General features: G+C 36.0%; 1 protein-coding gene across 1 annotated transcript in view; it reads left to right on the top strand.

Moving 5' to 3' along the window:
* dmrt1 (doublesex and mab-3 related transcription factor 1) overlaps positions 1-21903 on the top strand; it is a 43785-nt gene that overhangs the window by 5238 nt on the left and 16644 nt on the right. Inside the window, exons 3-4 of the mRNA XM_052111190.1 lie at positions 4719-4876; positions 15220-15364. Coding sequence (XP_051967150.1) covers positions 4719-4876; positions 15220-15364 — 303 coding nt within the window. The remainder of the gene's footprint in view (positions 1-4718; positions 4877-15219; positions 15365-21903) is intronic.

The following is a 21903-nucleotide window of genomic DNA, read 5'->3' as shown; positions in this document are numbered from 1 at the left end:
CACACTGTACCATCTTTTTTGGAATTGGGGTTGTACTATTGTCCTTATCTAGCAACTTATCAACATACTTAAAAAAAACAAAACAAAAAAAAAGCATTGTGGCATACATTTTTGATGGCTGTGTGTAACTCATGTCCAAATCTTCAGGTAATGTTTACCACAGACCTTATTTTAGTCATAAATCCAAAACTGCCATTATAAAAACCCATTGGAAAATCCAGGGGAACCCATGGTTCGAAAATGCTAATTCTCTTCTTCTTTTTTTTTGGTTTGTTTTGTAGTAAAATCTAAACAGCTCCATTGTTTTATTATGTTATAATTTTTGTATTATTTGGTGCAGAATAATTTATATATGTGTTTTTATATATATATATATATATATATATATATATATATATATATATATATATATATATATATATATACACACTGGTGGCCAAAAGTTTGGAATAATGTACAGATTTTGCTCTTATGGAAAGAATGTGGTACTATTATTCACCAAAGTTATATTCTGATCACAATGTATAGTCAGGACATTAATAACGTGAAAAATTACTATTAATATTTGAAGAAAAAAAAATAAACTACTTCAAAGATTTCTCATCCAAAAATCCTCCATGTGCAGCAATGACAGCTTTGCAGATTCTTGGCATTCTAGCTGTCAGATTGTCCAGATACTCAGGTGACATTTCACCCCACACTTCCTGTAGCACTTGCCATAGATGTGACAGTCTTCTCGGGCAATTCTCACGCACCTTACAGTCTAGCTCTTCCCACAAAATTTCAATGGGGTTAAGATCCATAACACTCTTTTCCAATTATCTGTTGTCCAATGTCTGTGTTTCTTTGTCCACTCTAACCTTTTCTTTTTGTTTTTCTGTTTCAAAAATTAATTTTTCTTTGCAATTCTTCCTATGAGGCATGCACACCTGAGTCTTCTCTTTACTGTTGTACATGAAACTGGTGTTGCGCGGGTAGAATTCAATGAAGCTGTCAGCTGAGGACATGTGAGGCATCTATTTCTCAAGCTAGAGACTCTCATGTACTTATCCTCTTGTTTAGTTGAACATCTGGCCTTTCATATCTCTTTCTGTCCTTGTTAGAGCCAGTTGTCCTTTGTCTTTGAAGACTGTAGTGTACACCTTTGTATGAAATCTTCAGTTTTTTGGCAATTTCAAGCATTTTGTATAGCCTTCATTCCTCAAAACAATGATTGACTGATGAGTGTCTAGAGAAAGCTGTTTCTTTCTTTTTTTTTGTTGCCATTTTTGACCTAAAATTGACCTTAGCGTGGAAGTGATGGTGCTGTTTTTTTTTACATCAATAATGTCCTGACTATACTTGTGATCAGTTGAATGCCACTTTGGTGAATTAAAGTGCCAGTTTCCTTCTGAAACAGCAAAATCTGTACATTATTCCAAACTTTTGGCCGCCTGTGTGTGTGTGTGTGTGTGTGTGTGTGTGTGTGTGTGTGTGTGTATTTATCACTTTGTGGGGACCAAATGTCCCCATAAGGATAGTAAATGATAGTCCCAATGAGGAAAACAGCTTATAAATCATACTAAATTATGTTTTTTGAAAATGTAAAAATGCAGAATGTTTTCTGTGAGAGTTAGGTTTAGGAGTAGGGTTAGGTTTAGGGGATATAATATAAAGTTTGTACAGTATAAAAACCATTATGTCTATGGAAAGTCCCCATAAAACATGGAAACGCTACGTGTGTGTGTGTGTGTGTGTGTGTGTGTGTGTGTGTGTGTGTGTGTGTGTGTGTGTACATATATACATACACATGTTGGATAAATAAGGGAATGCAATTAAACCAGAATAGCATATATTAAGACCAGGTTTGACTATTTTAAGAGGGTAGGTTTTAGCTGAAAGTCTGACACTGATATTTTAGGGAAACAAATTTAGCATGTTTTATTTATTCATTTAGCAGACACTTTTATCCAAAGTGACGTACAAATGAGGTTACAAAAGAAGCGATTCATCTTAAGGAGGCAGTAATAAGATAAGCGTTTTAATACAAAGTTGCAGATTGTTCAGAGAAGCAAGAAAGAAGACCGTTATTGCATTAGTAGGATTGGGTCAAGTGCTTGTGAAAGCACTGCTTTCATACATGTTGTATATTTCATATATGTTGTAATTTTTACAACAATTTATGTTAACCAAAATAAGTTAAAAAAACAAAACAAATGTCTTGCCTTTTCTATTTTTGTCTTTTCATGATTTTTGTTTTACTGTTTTTATTTTTTCTGAAAAGACATTTAATATTCTACAATACATTTTAAACACAGTATGTTTAAATATATTGTAGAAGACAGCTTTTTTTACTTAGCTATTCTTCTCAAATTAGTGAACAGTGTCGATAAACAGCAGGCTCACATTGCATCAGCTATAAGGCCCCAATATACTTCCAGGGAAGTTTTCGTTCTTCATTCAGGAGTATGTTTGCAAATGTTCAAACACCGGTCACATTAAACACATTCAAATTAGTTATCAATGACTTCATTCCTCATTCTATGAGTACATGTGGGGTCAGTAAAAGTAGCTTTTTGAACCACTCAGTGGTGATTTATATTTACTGGTATGCAGTAGAAATGTTTTGTTTTGTCTTGTTTATTTTCTAAATTCATGGAGCTAGTGAGCTAAAATGCTATACGCAGCTATAATATATGTTAGTGTAATTTTTTTTATGACACTGATACTGCTGCAAAAATGGCTGTATAAAATAGTGTTAATGGGCAAAATACAGACAAAAAATTAATAAGAGAGGCATATCTTAATTTGGGCAGATGTATGAATGACTTTCACTCCAGATGGCACATGAATGAAACAGCCTATCAAACTGCAGAGTGAATAGTAACTTAAGAGCAGTTTAATTAATAGATTTGATTCCTTTTGTAGACTATAAAAAGAAAAAATATGACATGGTCTTGGAAAATTTCTTTACGTGAACGATTGTACAGATAGGTAAATTTGCACCATCTCACTAATAATTGCAGGCATGTGTTCATGTTGACTGATCTTGTCTGACTAAACAATGTAAACAGAATTAGCTGTTGTCCTCAAAGTAGGTGGAACATCACATCACACATACTGATGACATGGACCAATGGCAGTAAGAAGGTGTTTAGCAGCCGGAAAGAAGTTTTCCTAAAAGTTTGCCTTGGCGAGCTGTTACGAACCACCGAAACTAACTCTAAAACACCTTCTTTTTGGACATATTTTGTTCTGAATGACGTCACACCTGGTCACACCATTTTGTGTATCAAAAAGTGTATTGGGGCCTTCAACCTGTATAGTGTGACAATATGCCATGCTAAAGGGGCTTGTTGTCACAAAAGGTCAACATGTTTTGAATAACCTATATCTTTTTATGGGGTTACATTGGTGGAAATGTTCAATAGCTTTTTTGTAATTAAGAGTTCAAGGTATGAGTCAATACAAAAATTACTTTAAAAAACAAACCTACTTTGAGAAATATTCACTGGAGTACTAGCCCCAATCTCCCTTAATCTTCGGAGAGCACAACATTTTTGAATTACGATTTGTAATTTGATGAATTAAATGAATCTCATCATTCTAAAAAATTAAGAAATTCTGTACTCTGAAAAATCAAGAACATCCTTTGTCTCCCAAAATATAGTATTCCTAATTTGTCGTGCAGCGGCATGTTAGCCATCAATTTTAAGATGCTGTTAATCTTGACTGCATGTGAAATATAGGACTTTGCAAGGAGCTTTGAATGGAGTAACATCTTAACCCATCTAATACATTAAACATTTGTGTTTATAAGGAGAACATGCTATTGTGTAGATATTAGCATGATTGGTGAAATAAAAAAGTATAAAAAAAAATCTCCGTTCTCATAATTTGTCTATCAATTAACACCCTCCTTTAATAAAAGAAGACCTATGCTCAACTCTGCTTTGTGGGAGGTTTCCAAGAATCAGGCATTTGTCACTAGACCATGGGAACATGAAAAGATAAGCACCTTTTCTTGACCCCCTGAACTATCCATGACTTTGATAGGCAAAGAAAAAACTAAATGAACCATGTCTATGTACATCCTGTACCTACCCAATAATTCTCCACTCTGCCAAACCTCTCCGAACACGATACAGTCAGCAAGGTGCCCCTCTATTCTCATAAAGGGGATGACTGCACATTGTGCCTATCAGCGTAGATGGTGATTGTGCCTTGCCAAACTGTGGCGTCTTTTGATGCCTGTTCATGAAGGGCCGTTGTGTTCGATGAGCGGGAGAGACATCCTGTTCTCGGTGCTCTGATAGGACTAAGCAAGGAGTTGAATACCAAACAGGTCAAGGCTGCCTAAGGCCTGTGATTGTACTCAGTAGTCTTTTTGGCTGCTGACAGATGAAGCAAGTGTCACTAGTGGTATTCAGAAGTTGTTGTCAGCGATAAAGTGAACAATGACCATGAACACATGGTATAAAGCACATCCTGAGTCACCCATGAGAAACAAAATAACAAAACTTGCCATGTGCCGGCATCACGGATATTACTGGATCTGTGCCATTATCTAAGAGACTTTAGTGCTTTCTACATGCATTTAAAGTCACTCTTTTTCTTGTTACTGAATAATAGTTTAATTTTGGATGCTCATTTCAATCAAGAGTATTAAATAAAATCAGATGTTCTTTCAGAGAACAGGTGGGGTACACAAAAGTCATTGTTCTTGTCTGATTTTTCAGGGAGTCGTTCCATGCTGGCGCTAAGCCCCGCAACGGCCAGCAGAGGGCACGCAGATGGTACATCTGATCTGATGCTTGATGCCTCCTATTACAACCTCTACCAGCCCACACGCTACTCTTCCTACTACAGCAACCTGTACAACTACCAGCAGTACCAGGTTTAAATTTTTCGGCAGTTATTTCCTTTTAAAGCTGCTAGTAACCTGCAAAGTTTAAACATTTGTTTTAGCGCAGTGGTTGATTGAAAGGTGAAGGGGGTCACTTCACTACTGCCGGGATGCATTCAGGATGGATTAGTGTTTACACCTCAAATGTGATTTGCTTTTTTGACAACATTTGTATGTGGTTTTTTGTCATCCAATCACAAATTTTAGACCTGTATATAGGGGCTAACAACATGTGATCAGATCACCTGAAACACATCTTAATACCAGGTTGAAATGGGGATTGAACTAGATTTAATGTTTATCAGCATGTTGTTATAATCTAGTTAATTATTTGAAAATATAATTTTTTTATTTGTAGTATGATTAAGCACAGCAACATAACGTTGCTCTTCTTTATTGTGCAGTACTAAATGTATCCTCATGGTGTTGGTCTCACATTAGGTGAAGATTATGGCTATATTTTCCTGAGTCAAATGTAATTGTTCAAAAGTTCAAGAGTGTTCAAAAGATGTTTAAAGAGGTTCCTTTTTGCTAAATTTTGCTCCCCCAAATAAGGAAACCAGAAACCACATTATAATGTCAATTAAAAGCTCTGAATATTACCATTTATAAACAGACCCGATCAGTATTTATTTTGAATTAATCCACTGGCCCTAAACTCAGCCCCTATAGTATCTTCTAGCCAACCCTTTAGACCTACAGTACAGCATCCTTGTGAATGCCAGCATGGTGCACAAACCTCCACATTCACCCATTTGCATCCATGAAGTTCAGGCCTCTGTAATAGGGTGATTAAGTGTGTTGCAGCCATGTTGATAGGGGATGCTGTCATTGTACCCGGCTGGCTTATTGAAGTTGGCAGACCGTGGTGAGCTTCTGTACTCTGTGTACAGTGATAATACCTGTGCCATCGTTCCAGGCCACTGGCTGAACACAGCAGAGAGGTGTGGAGCTTTAATGTCATGCTACACCTCATACATTCTGTTTGCATTTCCCTGCTCCCCCCGGCTGGAACCGCAACTAATTCTGTCATTGTATGGGCAGTAATGATGAAAATAAAAAAATCTGGAATAGTTCCCCTAAAATATTGAATGAATGGAATTGTCGTTGTTTGGACCCTTGTGACCTGTGTCAGAAATGAACTATTATTAAAGCTGCACTACAGAACTTTGCTATCTGTGGTTAAAACCTAAAATTGCAGGCAACTTTCGGAGGAACATTTTATGTCAGTTTTGACACTTTTCTTCTGCAGGATATAAATCTCATGGTTTGCAAGTGATCAGTCAGAGATCTTAAACCTGCAGAGCCAGAGTCATAACATGCTATTTTCATGTTGATATTATGTCATTCATTGAAACATTTATAACAGATATTACTTGCTTTGCGAAAGATAACATAATTCTTATTTAAAAATATTAAACATGATTATTCAAGTGTTTTATCCACTACACATTAATGTTTGTATTACTGTATACTACCGAATCTCATGAAATGGCTGATACCGGTTCAATAAAATAATGTTTTTTCATATTATAATCTACAGCCTAAGTGGAAAATGCAAGTGAACCGTAATACTAAAATGGTAGGTGTATGCACTGCAAACAATACGACTGTAATATAAAAGCACAACAAGGATTCAGTAGATGAGGATGAAATATACTTTATTAAATATGAAAACAATAAGCAGAAATATTAATTACTTTTCTATTAAATCAGTACATTATAAGCAACTTGAGATGAGCATACATTCATGGGGAACTACCTTGTACCTGTTGTGGCTTTTATATGCAATTTTAAATTGTCCACTCTGTTTAAACACTATCTGCAAAAATAAAAGTAACAACATCTTTTGCATTTCTGCAACTTGGGTAAAATAAATAAGGGTGCTTTCACACAAGCACTTTTGATGCGCACCTGGATGAATGATGTCAAAGTTCAGTTAATTTGGATTATGTGAATGCAGTTTTCCGAACTTGGGTGTGCACCAACGAACCGCACCCGGGTCCACTTGAAAAGGTGGTCTGGGATACGGTTCATGTGAACTTGTACATTTTGCTGCTGATATAAATGCAATCATACCAAATCGCAAAAGGGAACCGCTTGTGATGACACATCATTTGCGTTTTTGCAGGCTCGCCATCGCAATTATTATGGTATAATGCATTTCTCACCCCTGCTTGTGTCCAAATAAATCACTTTCAGAGAGCAGCTCACATTCTTCACATCCCTTGCAACACATCCGCGGGCTTGTGGCTGACAAATATTCATCACATCATTGCACATTCAATGCATCCGTGACAGACAAACACAAATGTTCTTCTGTGCATGGCAAATCTTCGTGGCAAATCTGAAGACAAACTTTTATACTTCACTTAACACAGTGATAGCTTCCCGAGTTGTTACCTGGTTACAATGTTAAACAGCTAACACTTGTTGTTGTTGATTTACATAATCGTACAGCATTTCTGACCCAAATAATATGATGTGAAAAGAGACCAGCGGGGGCAGCGGGAGGGGGAGGAAATGATCTCTAGTTTGGTCCAAGCAATTGAAACAAGAGTGAAAGCATCCTAAGGGACACACACTTGGGGTATCTCAAAATTGCAGCAAAGTTATCAGTAAACACAAATAATGTTCGATTCATTAAATCATGGCAAATAGAGATGCTGATACCAATACTGATATACATTTTTTAAGGCCGATACAAGTACCTAGTACTGAAAGATTAAATAAAAACAGTTTAGAAGCGCCATGCACAGCATGTCCAACTACGTCACTAAGTTATGTACTGGTACTCGGAAATATGAAGTAATGACACCAATACCAAGTACGAGTATTTACCCCCAAGTATCCACCTGATACGAGTACTACTGAGTAGTATCGGAGCATATCTAATGACAACCAATATAAGCTTAAACAACCCTATTTTTCCAAGCATTATAGCAAGTAAACGGCTTCGCCAGTTAACAGTTAAACACCCATCCAGAGACTGATGTCCTGTCACTGCTGTACTGAACAGCAACTGACTGAACTGCCATAGCTTCCCTAGCCGACACAAGTGACACAGCTGGTCCTTCTTTTCTGAGTTTACGGGCATGATGTTAACACACAAGGATGGTTGATGCCTGCAATTTCATGCAAAACTATTTGTACTGACCTAATATTGGATTTTTGTTAATTGTCAAATCTTACAATTACAATGCAGCTTTAAGAGGCATTATTTGTAGCATTGAATTGATTTTCAGGGGCTTTTTTCCCCTTTATGATGGCATATTTTTTTCTGACAGGAAAGATACAATCTGTCATCCGTTTATGTCATATACTTAAATTGAATCAATTCATTGAAATGATCGCTATGGTGTCTAAACCCATGACTAGATATGAAAAATAGGTATCAAATGTTAGGTAAGCGATTAAAAAGCTGAGGATTTAACTACAGGAGCATTTTTACTACAGGAGCTTTGCCCCCACATTGTAAGAATCTGGTGCTTATGTGCTAACCCACTTGGCCACTGCTCTGACAATCTCAACATATTGGTTAAAGATTTACCACAAAGTTGTAATCAGGTTTATTGCAAATCAGCTTCTAACAGAATCCGGTGCTTATCATGCAATTATGATACTAGATAAATAAATAAAGTCAGTCTTGGCAGCAGTTCTTTTAGTGTTGATACTGTCTGAACTAGTTTGAAGATCTCTATTTAAAGATACCAAACTGGACAGCATGAAATTGAGGGCATCCTCAAAGTCATGGCCCGTTCAACTCTGATTTACCATCATCTTATTGCAACAGTTATATAAGAGCTTATTAATCAGCCAGGACACAGTGACATAAGACAGAATCTTCATAGCTTGACACAATATGACTTTCATAAGGAGATCAGCCTGTGCATATGGGCAAAGATATTTTGCAAAGTATCTTCATTGTAACAAATCTGATTTACTCAAGTGTGAAGTAAATTAAATCTATATTTCTCCAGGGACTCATTCATGAGTGTTATATACACATGAGTCATTGATGGGGCCATATTTCAGGATATTTGTGCAGTTGGGACCCTGATGGTGACATATTGCTCCAGGGTCACCGCCTCCATCTCACTATGTCCCAGGGTTTGAATTGCAAAGGTTAATGATATTGCTCACATCATGATACAGCGTTATTGTTTAAGCACAGCTCTGTAGAGGAGGAGGGACTTTCATTCTGAACACAGATTGCCTGATTTGGCCATTTGGAAGATGTATCCTGATTTCTTTATTTTTTGCAGTGTTCACAGCTCTAAACAATGCCAGAAATTGAATATTGGGCTAGTTTATATAATTTTTCAAATGAACAAGTTTATTTGTGTGTGGGTCAGTGATTTCAGTGAATAACGTTTTTGTGTTTATCTATTAAGCCATAAAAAAATGACCGTATATTAAAAAACAATTATTTTGGATTATTTTGGACATGATTTTAATGCACTTCTATGATAAACATGTTTTCATTTTCTGAATTAAAATTTTTTCATTTTAAAATTTGGATTATGGTCATTTAAAACATGTCAAGATGTCATAACCATCCTGAGTTTGTAATGAAGGAAAAAAATTTAAAAGCTTAAATGTTTTTAAGATCCTCATTAAATGTACATGCACGCTTCCTTGACTGCAATTTCATCTGTGTGCTCTTTCAAACTTACACTTCAATCAGTTCACTAACTGGGCATCTATTGATAGTTTAAATTTACTTCAAATAACATGGTGTGATTTTATTGGTTTTACAAGCCATATCCTTGGCTACCTTTAATTTGAATACTCACATGACTGTGAAAGCCGTATAGGCAATAGAGAAATTTTAGGAGAGGGGAAATACGGGACAAAACACGGTTTTTCAGAATAAGTCAGGACACTAGAAAAAGTGCTTAAATATGGGTCTGTCCTGGGAAAATGAGACATCTGGCCACCTACTTAGATTGAGCTTCTAGTCCACTCAGAGATATTTAATGAAACAATGGGGGTGGTGCATGAACTGAAAATTAGATTGAATGTCTACGGATGAGCACATCTATTAGGGCTAAAATGTATTAGAGCGCCATCTACATTTCAGATTGGTATTTTGTTATGGAAGGTGGTGGAGGGAAAAATAATTCTAGTACTTGTTACCATCTAGTGGAATAAAATTAATAAAAAGACCATGTGGAGAGATGTGGATTAAACAGAACAGAATTTTATGCTTACAAATTTAGGACAAAAAAGTAAAAAATAAATAAATGGATTCATCCTAAGATTGTAAATATTTACAAGATTATTTATGTATACATAGTCTTTTTTTATTTGGGGGTGTTTTCTGAAAAGATTTGACCAATTTTTAGCAATTAGCCTACAGTGTGTGTAAATGCTGAGGTTTTACATTTGAGAGTTGAAGAGGTTAAGTAATTTGGCATAATTTTCTTTTATTGTTATTTTTAAGTAACAAAAAGTAGTGAAAGTTTTGTAAAGCATTATACATTTTAAAACATTAATATTTCTCAACTGAAAGCCAGTGTGGTCTAACCAACATGCATCTCATCCATTAGGGTTAATGTGGTATAGAAGTAATAGGAGTGTAAGGAGATGTTCCTCCTCATCTGGCTTTTATCTGAGTGTGTCCATCTCCCGCCCTCTCCCACCTCTAGCGAGTGGGGCTCCGCTGCACTGCAGGTGGAGAATGAAAATATGAGGGTGGCGTAGAGGATCCAGACAGCTGATGGTGCCAGATAAGAGCTTACTCAGGGAGGTAAGGGAGATCAGCCAGCCCTTATTAATGAGGCTGCTCTCAATCCAACATAGTACAGCACTTAGAGGCCTTTTCATCAAGATCTTTAGTTTATGTGAGCAGTTCTGTGAGCCGGTAACGCATTAAACTAGTTATTGGGCTGTGTTAGAAATATCAGTTAAGATCTGACTAGTGCAATGTTCTAAATAGGCATGCACTAATCCGATACCTGGATCGGTATTGGCTCCAATACTGAAGATTTTAGATGGATATGACGAGCCCGATCCAAATCCGATACTGTGTGTTAGTCATGTTCGTTACTGTCAAGCTCCAAAAATTACATAAAAGAACCATAAAAACACCATTAAAGCAGTTCATATGACTCGTGCATTTTATTCAAAGCACTTGAAGACGTGCGAAAGCTCTGTGAATCACAAAAAGCTGCGTTTAATAAGTAAATATGTAGTATGCGCAGTACCAGCATTAGTGAATGGTGCTGCTCTGTTGACAAACTCACACACAGGGCTGGTGGTGACGCACTCTCACTATTTTAGCCTTCACAGCAGTGTGCAATATTTGAGTGCTATTCAAGAACAACATCTCAGATGTTCGATCGATAGTTCGGTTCACTTATAATATGCATTAGAATGGCACCAGAGATGCTTTACCAGAATTTGAATAAGAAGCGAATTTAACTACTGTGAACTTGCCTACAAACAGTCACATACAGGACTTCCTGGAGAGTTTAGAATGTCAAAATAAAAGCATGAGGGTTTAAAAAGTGCACAATTTAAATATATTACTGTTGTATTTAAAATGAAATGTCAATAATAATAATATTAATTATTATGTATTATTATTATTGTCATCATCATTATTATTAGTTTACAAATGATAATAATATTTAAGTTGAATGGGTTCCAAAAAATAACTGTGAATGAAAAGAGGACTGATGTCTTACAACTAAATTGAACAAAAAAGAGATCTGAATCCTTTAAAGTCCAGATGCAAGTTGAAAAATGTTGGGGGAAAAAAAAGAAGGAAAACAAAAAGGCAAAAATAAAACATTGGTTTATTTTCTACTGAAGAATTGAAAACTGGAATTACTTTTAATTTTGCTGCTACATTATCTAGTATACTAGTCTAATAATAAAGTGTTTCTTAATAAGCTATACATTTATATATACATAATAATGTGTAGTTGGAGGTTTGTGTTTCTTTACATTATTGTTTGGAAATAATTTAGTGTACTCTTTAATATGTAAAGATATTCTAAACTGATTATGCAAAGAAACAACACAGGTATCGGCTTGGGATCGGTATCGGCCGATACTGAGATTTCCGATATCGGATCGGAATTTAAAAAGTGATATCGGTGCATCCCTAGTTCCAAATTAGCCCAATTTTTTTTTATTGCATGCAAGTGTTGGCGTGTTATTCTTGGGGAAAAATATAAACAGTTCAATTTGTGTTATATTTGTCATAGGCAATACAAGAGGCTGACATTGTTTAAATAACAGTTTATAAAACTGTCAAGAGTTGATGGGGTGGACAATAAATTGTGACATATTACTGGCTGACAGAAATCAAATTCCATAAAAATGAAATTGAAAACCCCCTAAGGCCACTGAGCTGCCAAGTAGACAACTTATTTTAAAGTTCTTACAAGAGGGAAGAAAACTTGCCATACCAGTTTTTTGCAGTTTATTTTGAGAGAGAGAGAGCTAGAGAGAAAGCAATCTCTTGGTTTGAGGGCAACCATGAAGCATATTGGCCATTTTTTTTCTCCCTCTCTTACTACAGGTTCATAGTGTCACATGTACAGACTCTGTTTTTTTTAAGTAATGTCAGTGCTCTAAGATAAAAGTGCTCTTAAGGCCATAGTGCTTTTCTAAGGCATAGATACTTTACAGAGTCAAAGTGCTTTACTTGTCAAGGTTTAAGGAGTGGGTAGATGACATGAAGTGACTGCCCAAGGTTATATATGTTGATATCATTAACTATTATGAATTGTTATGACAGCTCAAGTTGAGCCAGAACTAAATTTTACTGCAACTATAACTTTTAAAATGGTAATTGTTCTCAATCTGGATCACTTGTTTTGGTAGTTTTCACATTGCTTCTTATAGAGACCGGAACCAGTAAACAATTTATCAGAATTATCATGGTGCAGCCCAGTGGTTGATCAGGAAAACTGTGACTAATACTCTGCATTCATTGTTTCTGAAATGCTTTTGTACCTTTTAAATTGGGTTTTACTTTGATGTCTATAACAGATTTAGAAGTTATGTTGTAAAGAATTGAGACATTATTGAATATCCTCATTAGCAATTTTCATAATGTGGTCTTTCATTAAGTTCCATTAAGTTATCTCATTCTCTCAGTTAGAGGTCGACCGATATTGTTTTTTTCAGGCTGATGCCGATCTTTTGAAATCCGGGTCGGCCGATGGCCGTTTAATGCTGCCAATTTATTTTGGTCGATATTTGGCCAATATGTGCTTGTTTTTAACCTCTTATTTGAACCTTTTATTTGAAAGATAAAATGTAACACAAATAATTACTTAAGATAGACAACATTTCTCAACAAATACATTTATTGAACACTTGACCAATCTGCATTTGTACACTTAAATTAAAAATGTATAATGTAAAAACATATTGTATAAATAATGTATAACAATATATTAAATAAACAAAGCAGGTGTTACGAACTGCTCCGAGACACGAAGGTTGAGATCCAAATGCAACTTTAATTAAGGGGCAATCCAGACACGTAATCCAAGAGAAGCACAGGCATAACTAGGGATGGGTATCATTAAGGTTTTAATGGTATTACTATCTTACCGATACTGCTTATCGATCCGGTACTTCAACAGTATTCTTAACGGTTCTTTTTGTTTTATATATATATATATATATATATATATATATATATATATATATATATATATATATATATTAAACCAAGATAAACGTTATATAGGCACAGTGATTTAATTTCAGGAAGGTCTACTAACATTACTGTTCAGGTGTGGTCTAAAAATAAATCTAATAATGTAATCAATTGTAAAATAATACTGCATAGTTTATCATAGATAGATTAATGCTTATTAATGCAGAAGTTATTCTGCATTAATAAGAATGTAAGTGAGCTGTACACAAGAGCTGTAAGTGATTTTCTCTTTGCCTTTTGTTGTTTGATTCGCAGTAATGGCTCAATCATCAGCATGTTGATTAGACAGCTTCCCCTTTAAGACCGAGTTCAGATCTAATAGACTACTGATACAGCATATTTTCTCCCAACTATTTCCATAACTACGTCCATTTAAGACATAAACTGTGTTTAAGTGAATCTCCAAGCCGGTCGTTTTGACATATTTTTGTTTATAGTTGATAGTTTAGACGTGCACATGCGCGCCGCCTTGGGAACGGTATCTCTTGCGCTCTTTTTATTATTAAACGCGTCCCGCAGTTTAGCAACAGTAGCATTTTACAACAATCACCGATCGTGCTGATTCTGACGTAAAGTTTGAGTTTTAGGGAGAAATGTCAGTGCACCGCTGTGAAGGGAAGGAAGTTGTGCTAGACAGAATGCGGCTTATGTATAAATATTCTTTTTATAATCTTTGGAAGGCGAAATATAAAATAAAATCAGACTATTATCACAGATCTAAACCAGGCTACGTTTGAATGTTTAGTTCTGTCACTAATTAAGCAGGGCTGTGTTGTGCTCGCTGTGCGCGAGATCTCTCTCTCTCTCTCTCTCTCTCTCTCTCTCTCTCTCTCTCTCTCTCTGACTGCGAATAGCTAAATTGCATCATAGACAAATGGTTTCATAGAATTATTATACATAGAAATGACTGGCGAGATAAAATAACTTTCTCTTTATAGCAATAATACATTAATTTTCTCAATTTCTCCAGTACCGACAGCAGAACCGATAACGTCCGAGCTTACCAAAGCCAGTCCTTCAATAGCCTATAGTGCGCTGGTATCTTTTTGTATAAGAACAAATATTGTGCACAAGCAAACCACACCTTTAGAAGTCCTTTAGAAAAGGTGGACTGAGGTATTGCTCATGTGAACTCCGGTACAGTTCACAATTAGCATGAAAGCAATACGTCATTACATGCAGAATTTAACTGCTATTGATGGTGTATGACCCTTTGCATGCTCCTGTCACAGTACTTATAGTATCATGCATTTCTCATTGTCTTAAGAGAGCAGCTCATATTTTTTGCATCTCTTGTACTGTTTGTGTAAAGTTTTGGTGGTAAATCCAAATGGACAAATACTTGCACTGCAAAACTGGCATCTTTTCCGGAAAACATTACTTACAGTAGTTTTAGTGGTAATAATTTGCCATTAATTCTCACAATGGTACTCGCGTTGATGGCGCAAACATACTGTAGTTTTGACCCAAATAATACAATGTGAAAAGAGATCTGCGGGGGCAAGAGGGTTTTGACCAAGCAATTGAACAAAGTTTGTTTCTTGACCATTGAACCACTTATCTTTACAAGTATAGTTCTCATTTTCTAATGTGTTGAATTATCTGTTTCTCTCTCCCCATGCACCTGGATCACGTCCCTCTGAGCTAGATGCCTAGTGGAGACGGCCGTCTGTCCAGCCATAATGTGTCTCCCCAGTACCGCACACACTCCTACTATTCCTCTTACCTGAGTCAGGGACTCGGCACTGCCGCCTGTGTCCCTCCCGGCACCTGCCCTGAGCCCAAAGCAGCAGGTCAGTACTACACACAGAGACACACACACACACACACACTCTTAGGCCCATAAACTTTTATCCAGAGATTATCAACAGTGTGAGCAAGTACATCTGAGGGAGGTTCACTGAGTCAAGGGCACTATAAAATTTATAAAAATAAATAAATTCAAAGGTAAAACTTTTATGAGGGCCATTTGTTCTGGTGACTTCAGATTTAAAGAGACAAGGACCATGTGCTAAGAACTCCAATCTTAGAACACAGAAATCATGAACCGTGAATTTTGACATTTTGAATGTGCCTTTCATTGCATAAAGCTTTACAGTATTGAATTTGAATGGTCTACACTCATTTACATGATTTAGAAAGATTGATTTAAGGAGTGTACTGCACCATTCTTAATAACTGATTTTGAGTATTTAAGGATTTAGCGCTCACTTTGACAGAGTATGATTGTTGCATTTCTGTGATCCATCATTCCCCTATACCTCCAAACGCACCACCTGCCCTGGCTGTGGTAATGATTTTAACATGCTGATTTCCAGTGGTTTAAACATGAGGGTGCCTGTCATCCCCACTATCACTGCAGGGGGTGTTATTTTCCATTACAACACAAAACACTCCAAGCTGGGTGGTCCCATCTCCAAAACAAAGATACACAACCCAGTGATGAAGGTTTTGTATTATTTGTTTCCTGTGCCTTGTATTTATGTGATACCCTCATAGTACTCGTTGCTCATTCACCTCGTACTAATGGTCTTCAAAATTATATTTTTTTAAAGCCCTTAAAAGAATATTCTGGGTTCAATACAATTAAAGCTCAAACGAGAGCATTTAATGCATAGTGTTGATTACCACAAAAACATTTTTGACCCCCTGCTTTTCTTTAAAAAAAGATGCAAAAATAGAGGTTACAGTGAGGCACTTAGAAACGAAGTGAATGGTGCCAATTTTCAGGGGGTTTCAAGGCAGAAATGTGAAGCTTATTTTCTAAAAGCTTGGATTGGAAAAGTGGATATAACTTTACACAGAAAAGGTTAGTAAGCAATTTTATCACACTAAAATCATGTTAACATGCATCTTGTGGCTATACTTTTGAAACAGTCAGATTTTATTGTTTATGGATTGGGCCCATTCGCTTCGATTGTAAGGGCATCACTGTAAACCAGAATTTTGCTTTTCTTTATTATTTTTATGGTAATCAACATTATGCCACAGATACCTTCATTTGAGCTTAACTTGTATGTATATGAGTGCGGCCCGAGTTAGGTCCTTTACATGGGGTCCATTAGGTCCTTTACACTCTGCCTTCAGTCAGACACTTAAACATTTCAGTTTTCTATTAGTGTCAAGGGCACCATTTGATGTAATCAGACCTGATTAGCTGTCTCTTGGTCTTATTTCCACAATACTGTGCTGTAGCTATCAGATGATTTCAACAGAGATTGTACTAATACTACTGTATGTTTTTATAGTAACTTTCCAACGATATACAATGTAGCATGGTTTTCAGATAGCCCTTGAATCCTCTTTACTCTCACTGTGGCTGTAGCACCTTCTTGTTTTGTTGTGTGTATTTATTTTCCCTAGCACTTGGGTAATCAGTTGGCCAAATAACCTTCAGGAGTGCGACGTTGTCCTTTCCAAGCGGCCCCCACGGCTGTCTGTGGAAAATTGCCTCTGGGGTTAGTGAGCGGGAACAAGTTAAGATTTACAAACAATGATGAAGCTTGTCATGCGTCTTTCTCCATCCGTCACGAGCGGCGGCCTGTCGGGGCGTCGAAGTGTTCTTCATAAAGCTCAGCTCGCTGTGAAATACGCCCCTTTGCGCTCTTTACTGCTGGGAGCTCGTCAGCAGAGCTCCACCATAAATTGCCTAAGCCAGAGGTGACACTGCACTCCATCACCTGCCAGGGCTGCCTTACCTCCGCTTGCGTTCGCCCCCCACCCACAGCAGCCAGCAAGCCCGTGAGATGATGTGCAGGCTTTGAGTTATGTTGGAATTTCAGTGTTATACGAGACAGTGTATGGATTTTACCATTTTCTCTCTGGCTGTTTTTTATTCTTTTTGCCGTTGTTTATTATTGAAGAATTTAAAGTTAGTTTTGTCTCGCAGACTGGGCCAGGTTTACTGTTTTTAAGCTGGGGGGCTTTTTGTTGGTGAACAACCATATTGGAAGGACAGATGATTTAGGAAGAAAGTTGGACATGGTACCATGTTTTCTGTGCACCATGGTAATGCCATTCTTGGCAGTATATTGGAAAACTCTGCAAATTCAATGATAAATTAATATGATATCTTTCTGTACCATGGTACTGCCACAGTACTATTTTTGTAAGGGGAAGTTCAAAGTTTTTTTTTTTGCTCTCCATTAGTTATTTTTGTGATTTATTTTCCGGATTAATCTTTTTTTCTTTTTTTTTATAAAAAATTTGACCACAATTCACATGTGAATTGTGCAAATCTGTAAAAAATAAAAGAGGGGAAGAGGGGGTGTTAATATCTCATAAGGGGTTAATATCTTATGGAGAATAACCTGTCTTGTGCATTGTTGATAAGCACTTGACTCTCAAACAAGTGTCATTCAGCCTTCCGTAGTATGGTGCCACTTCACTTTAGATTTGAAAAAACAATACAGGACCTGAAAAACCATTACATCATTTCTGAAGAGTAACAGAACTCAAAAAGATGACATCCAGTTTTCACAGACACGCTGGACACATGGATGACTGCATGCAATTTGCGGTGCTACGTCCAGATGTTTTAGAGAAGGTGAACCATTCGTTTCCGTGCGGGACACGCTGAGAAAAAACACATTGGAATGGAATCTAAACCTATTTATCTCCACAGTCATTTGCAATTTAGGCTTTTATGAAGCAATGTAATGTAATGACAAAGACGTCCGTCTGACTTGATTAAAGTTACACATGCAGTGACGGATGCACAGACGATCTAAGAAGGTTGTTTTCTGCATCTTGTAATTTGTGTTCCATTCTGTCAATTAATTACCATTTAAATGTAAATGCAATCATGTAAAATAAAATTCATGATGATTAAGTTTGTAATAGTTTGCAGTGCCCAACTTCCGATAAAACACAATGTGGGAACCCAGAGATCTTTATTTACTGAATAAAGCTGTAGTTCTATATTCTGTCAGTCAAAGCTCAATGTGAGCCATTAAAGCCACACAGCTGCACTTCTCTTGTCCTGCAGACACAATATAAAACTTAGGCTTACCTGAAGTAGAAATGAGTGGAAACATGTATCTTTCAAAGACGTGATTACTCTTAATATTGTATTCCCGGTTGCATGCAAGTGATCCAAACCAATACAATGCCTCTGTATCTCCGTAAAATAGTTTATCCATGAATGTAACTCATTCTCAATAAACAAGATTTGTGGGCTGACACTAATTCTGAAAAGATAAAATATTTTATTTTCATGACCTGTTTTGCTAAAATGTTTATATATAGATTAAAGGGCAGTACAGAAATGTGAAATTTTACTTCACATATGAAGTACTCAGTGCCAGTATATTGAACCAAGTGTATGTATAATCATAAACCCTTGCAGTTACAGTTGAAGTCAGAAGTTTACAGACACCTTAGCCAAATACATTTAAACTCTGTTTTTCACAATTCCTGACATTTAATCAGAAAACTTTCCCTGTCTTATGTCAGTTAGGATCACTACTTTATTTTAAGAATGTGAAATGTCAGAATAATAGTAGACAGAATTATTTATTTTTAGATTGTATTTCTTTCATCACATTCCCAGTAGGTCAGAAGTTTACATACACTTTGTTAGTATTTGCTAGCATTACCTTTAATTTGTTTAACTTTTGTCAAACCTTTTCGTGAGCCTTCCACAAGCTTCTCAGAGAATTTTGTACACCTTTCAGAAGCTAACTGTCTAAATGTCTAAAGGCTTGACATCATTTTCTGGAATTTTCCAAGCTGCTTAAAGGCACACTTAACTTAGTGTATGTAAACATCTGACCCACTGGAATTGTGATATAGTGAATTAAAAGTGAAAGAATCTGTCTGTAAACAATTTTTGGAAAAATGTCAATGACAAGTAGATGTCCTAAAAGACTGGCCAAAACTATAGTTTGCTAATATTAAATCTGTGGAGTCCTTAAACAATTAGTTTTAATGACTTCAACCTTAATGTATGATAACTTCTGACTTTAACTGTAGAGTCCAGACATCAGAGAATCTTCTGCCTAGACAAGTTTTTCCCCGTTTAGATCGGGACGTGAAGGGCATGCGTTTTGGGGAGACCACACACTGTAAAAACTATGTGAATTGAAATATAGAATCCAGAAATAATAATAATTAATCGTTGTCGCATAAATGTGGAAAAAGTGAGTTACGGACATGATAGTTGTGAAAGCAGCATTTGCATGATGATCCATCCAAAACGCTTTGAAACCTCCAGACTATTACCTCTGAGATATGAAATCCATCAAGACAACATTATGGATTTAATTAGTAAGTAATTGCAATATGGCCTTGTACGATTACTAAAACAAAAAAATCAACTCTGATTGGCTGGTTTGATGGAACTTCCGCAAGTAGACTCTCAGGACGTTTAATCAGTCACTCTGATTTATTGACGACATATATCAATCGCTATGTCATCATGTAACTACATGAAAATAAACTAGGACAGGGTAAAAATTCTAGATTTTTTTATCTTCATTTGATTGGTCCTGATATTGATTCTTAAATCCCAAGATCTATCTTTTACTATATGTGCAACTCACTACAATGTGAGTAAATCACTTGCATGCTGATACAAAATTTTGCACTATGCAGTTTAAAAATATCTGTTATTGGTTCACTGATTCACTCACCAGTGATTGAGTATTACAGTGGTGCAGAAGCTCGGCATCCTTTCAATGTGTGTTGAGAGTAAAAGTTTGATCTGAATTGTTTCCTTTAATGTGTGTCAAAACACAATCAATGAATAATGTCTCTTTTACTAACCTTTATTTACAGTCAGTTGTTGATCAAACACATCAAAAATAAACATTTAATTCTTATCACAAATAGTATGGATGAGATAAAGAAGCCATTCGAATCCTTTCTCGTTATTATGCTCTCTCATTTACAGATGCTCTTTACAAAACTGCCGGTTTTCTTAGAGACTTACTGAAGGATTTAATAATGTGTTTTCAAATCAATTAAATACTTGTAAATATCATAAATTATGCATTAAACAATAAAAATGCAACAAAATATAATATATGCAATAGAATATTATATTTAATGATGGAATAAATTGATTTGTACATTTTTAAAAAGCTAAAATGTGACAAATGATGAAAAACAAAGACAAAATATATTTGTTAATTAATATTCTTGTAATATACCTTATTAGAAGGTCCCCTGTATAATTAACGGCATTAGCTGGGAGAGTTTTTCTTTCACATATGAGCAAAATGGACACTATAACTCAAATATTCTGAGAGTATACTGTACGCCACACTGGCTGATACGTTACTAAATTCAACAGCAGTATATGCAGCAACAAACAAAAAAAATAGGTAATTATTAGGCTAAAAATAAACAATAGGCATATAAAAATACATTCCATACATTTTTTGTCATTGTGATAGTGCTTCCAAGTAATTTTCCTGTAAAGATCTATTTATTTCCCTCTTAGGAAAGAAAAAATCAATATGTAACTATATAATTCTTCTTTAAAATCCACAGTATAAAGATAGATAATTGAAAAATTACACTGCCTGACCAAAAAAGATATTGCAATTTAGATTTAAATAAGCAGATACAGTACTTTGTACAGTACTTATGTCGGAAGACATAAACCTTGGTTGTGGAAATGATGTTACTGTGTTTCAGAAGGGGCAAATTGTTGGCCTGCATCATGCAAATCAACTAAGGAGATTGCTGAAATCACTGGAATTTGAGAACTGTCATTTTTAAAACCCGGAAGGATAGTGGTGAACCATCAGCTTCATGGAAGAAATGTAGTCGAAAAAAAACCTTGAATGATCGTGATCGGAGATCACTAAAATGCTTGAAGTCACATCATAAAAAATTGACAGTAGAACTCACGGCTATGCTTAATAGTGAAAGTAAGAGCATTTCCACATACACAATGCTACAAAAACTTTCAGGATTGGAACTAAACAGCTGTGTGACCACAAGAAACCCACTTGTTAGATTAGTGAGGCTAATCGTAAAAAATGACTTAAATTTGCTAGGGAGCAAAAAGATTGGATTGTGGAGCAATGGAATGCCCTATTCCAAAGCAATGGGTGCATCAGGGTAAGAAGGGAAGAGCATGAAACAATGCTTCCATCTTTACAAGCCTCTGGAGGCAGTGTTATGATCTGGGGTTGATTCAATTGGTCTGGTTTAGGCTCACCATCGTTATGCAGCAATAAAATGTAGTCAGCTGACTACCTGAATGTACTGAATGATCAGGTTATCCCATCAATGGGTTTTTTCAATAATTTTTTTCCAGATGGCACAGGCATATTCGGGGATGACAATGCCTAGATTCATTAGGCTCAAATTGTGTAAAAGT

This window comes from Xyrauchen texanus, chromosome 3, assembly GCF_025860055.1.
Source record: "Xyrauchen texanus isolate HMW12.3.18 chromosome 3, RBS_HiC_50CHRs, whole genome shotgun sequence".
Classification (NCBI taxonomy): Eukaryota; Metazoa; Chordata; class Actinopteri; order Cypriniformes; family Catostomidae; genus Xyrauchen; species Xyrauchen texanus.
This window is presented reverse-complemented; position numbering and strand designations above follow the sequence as displayed.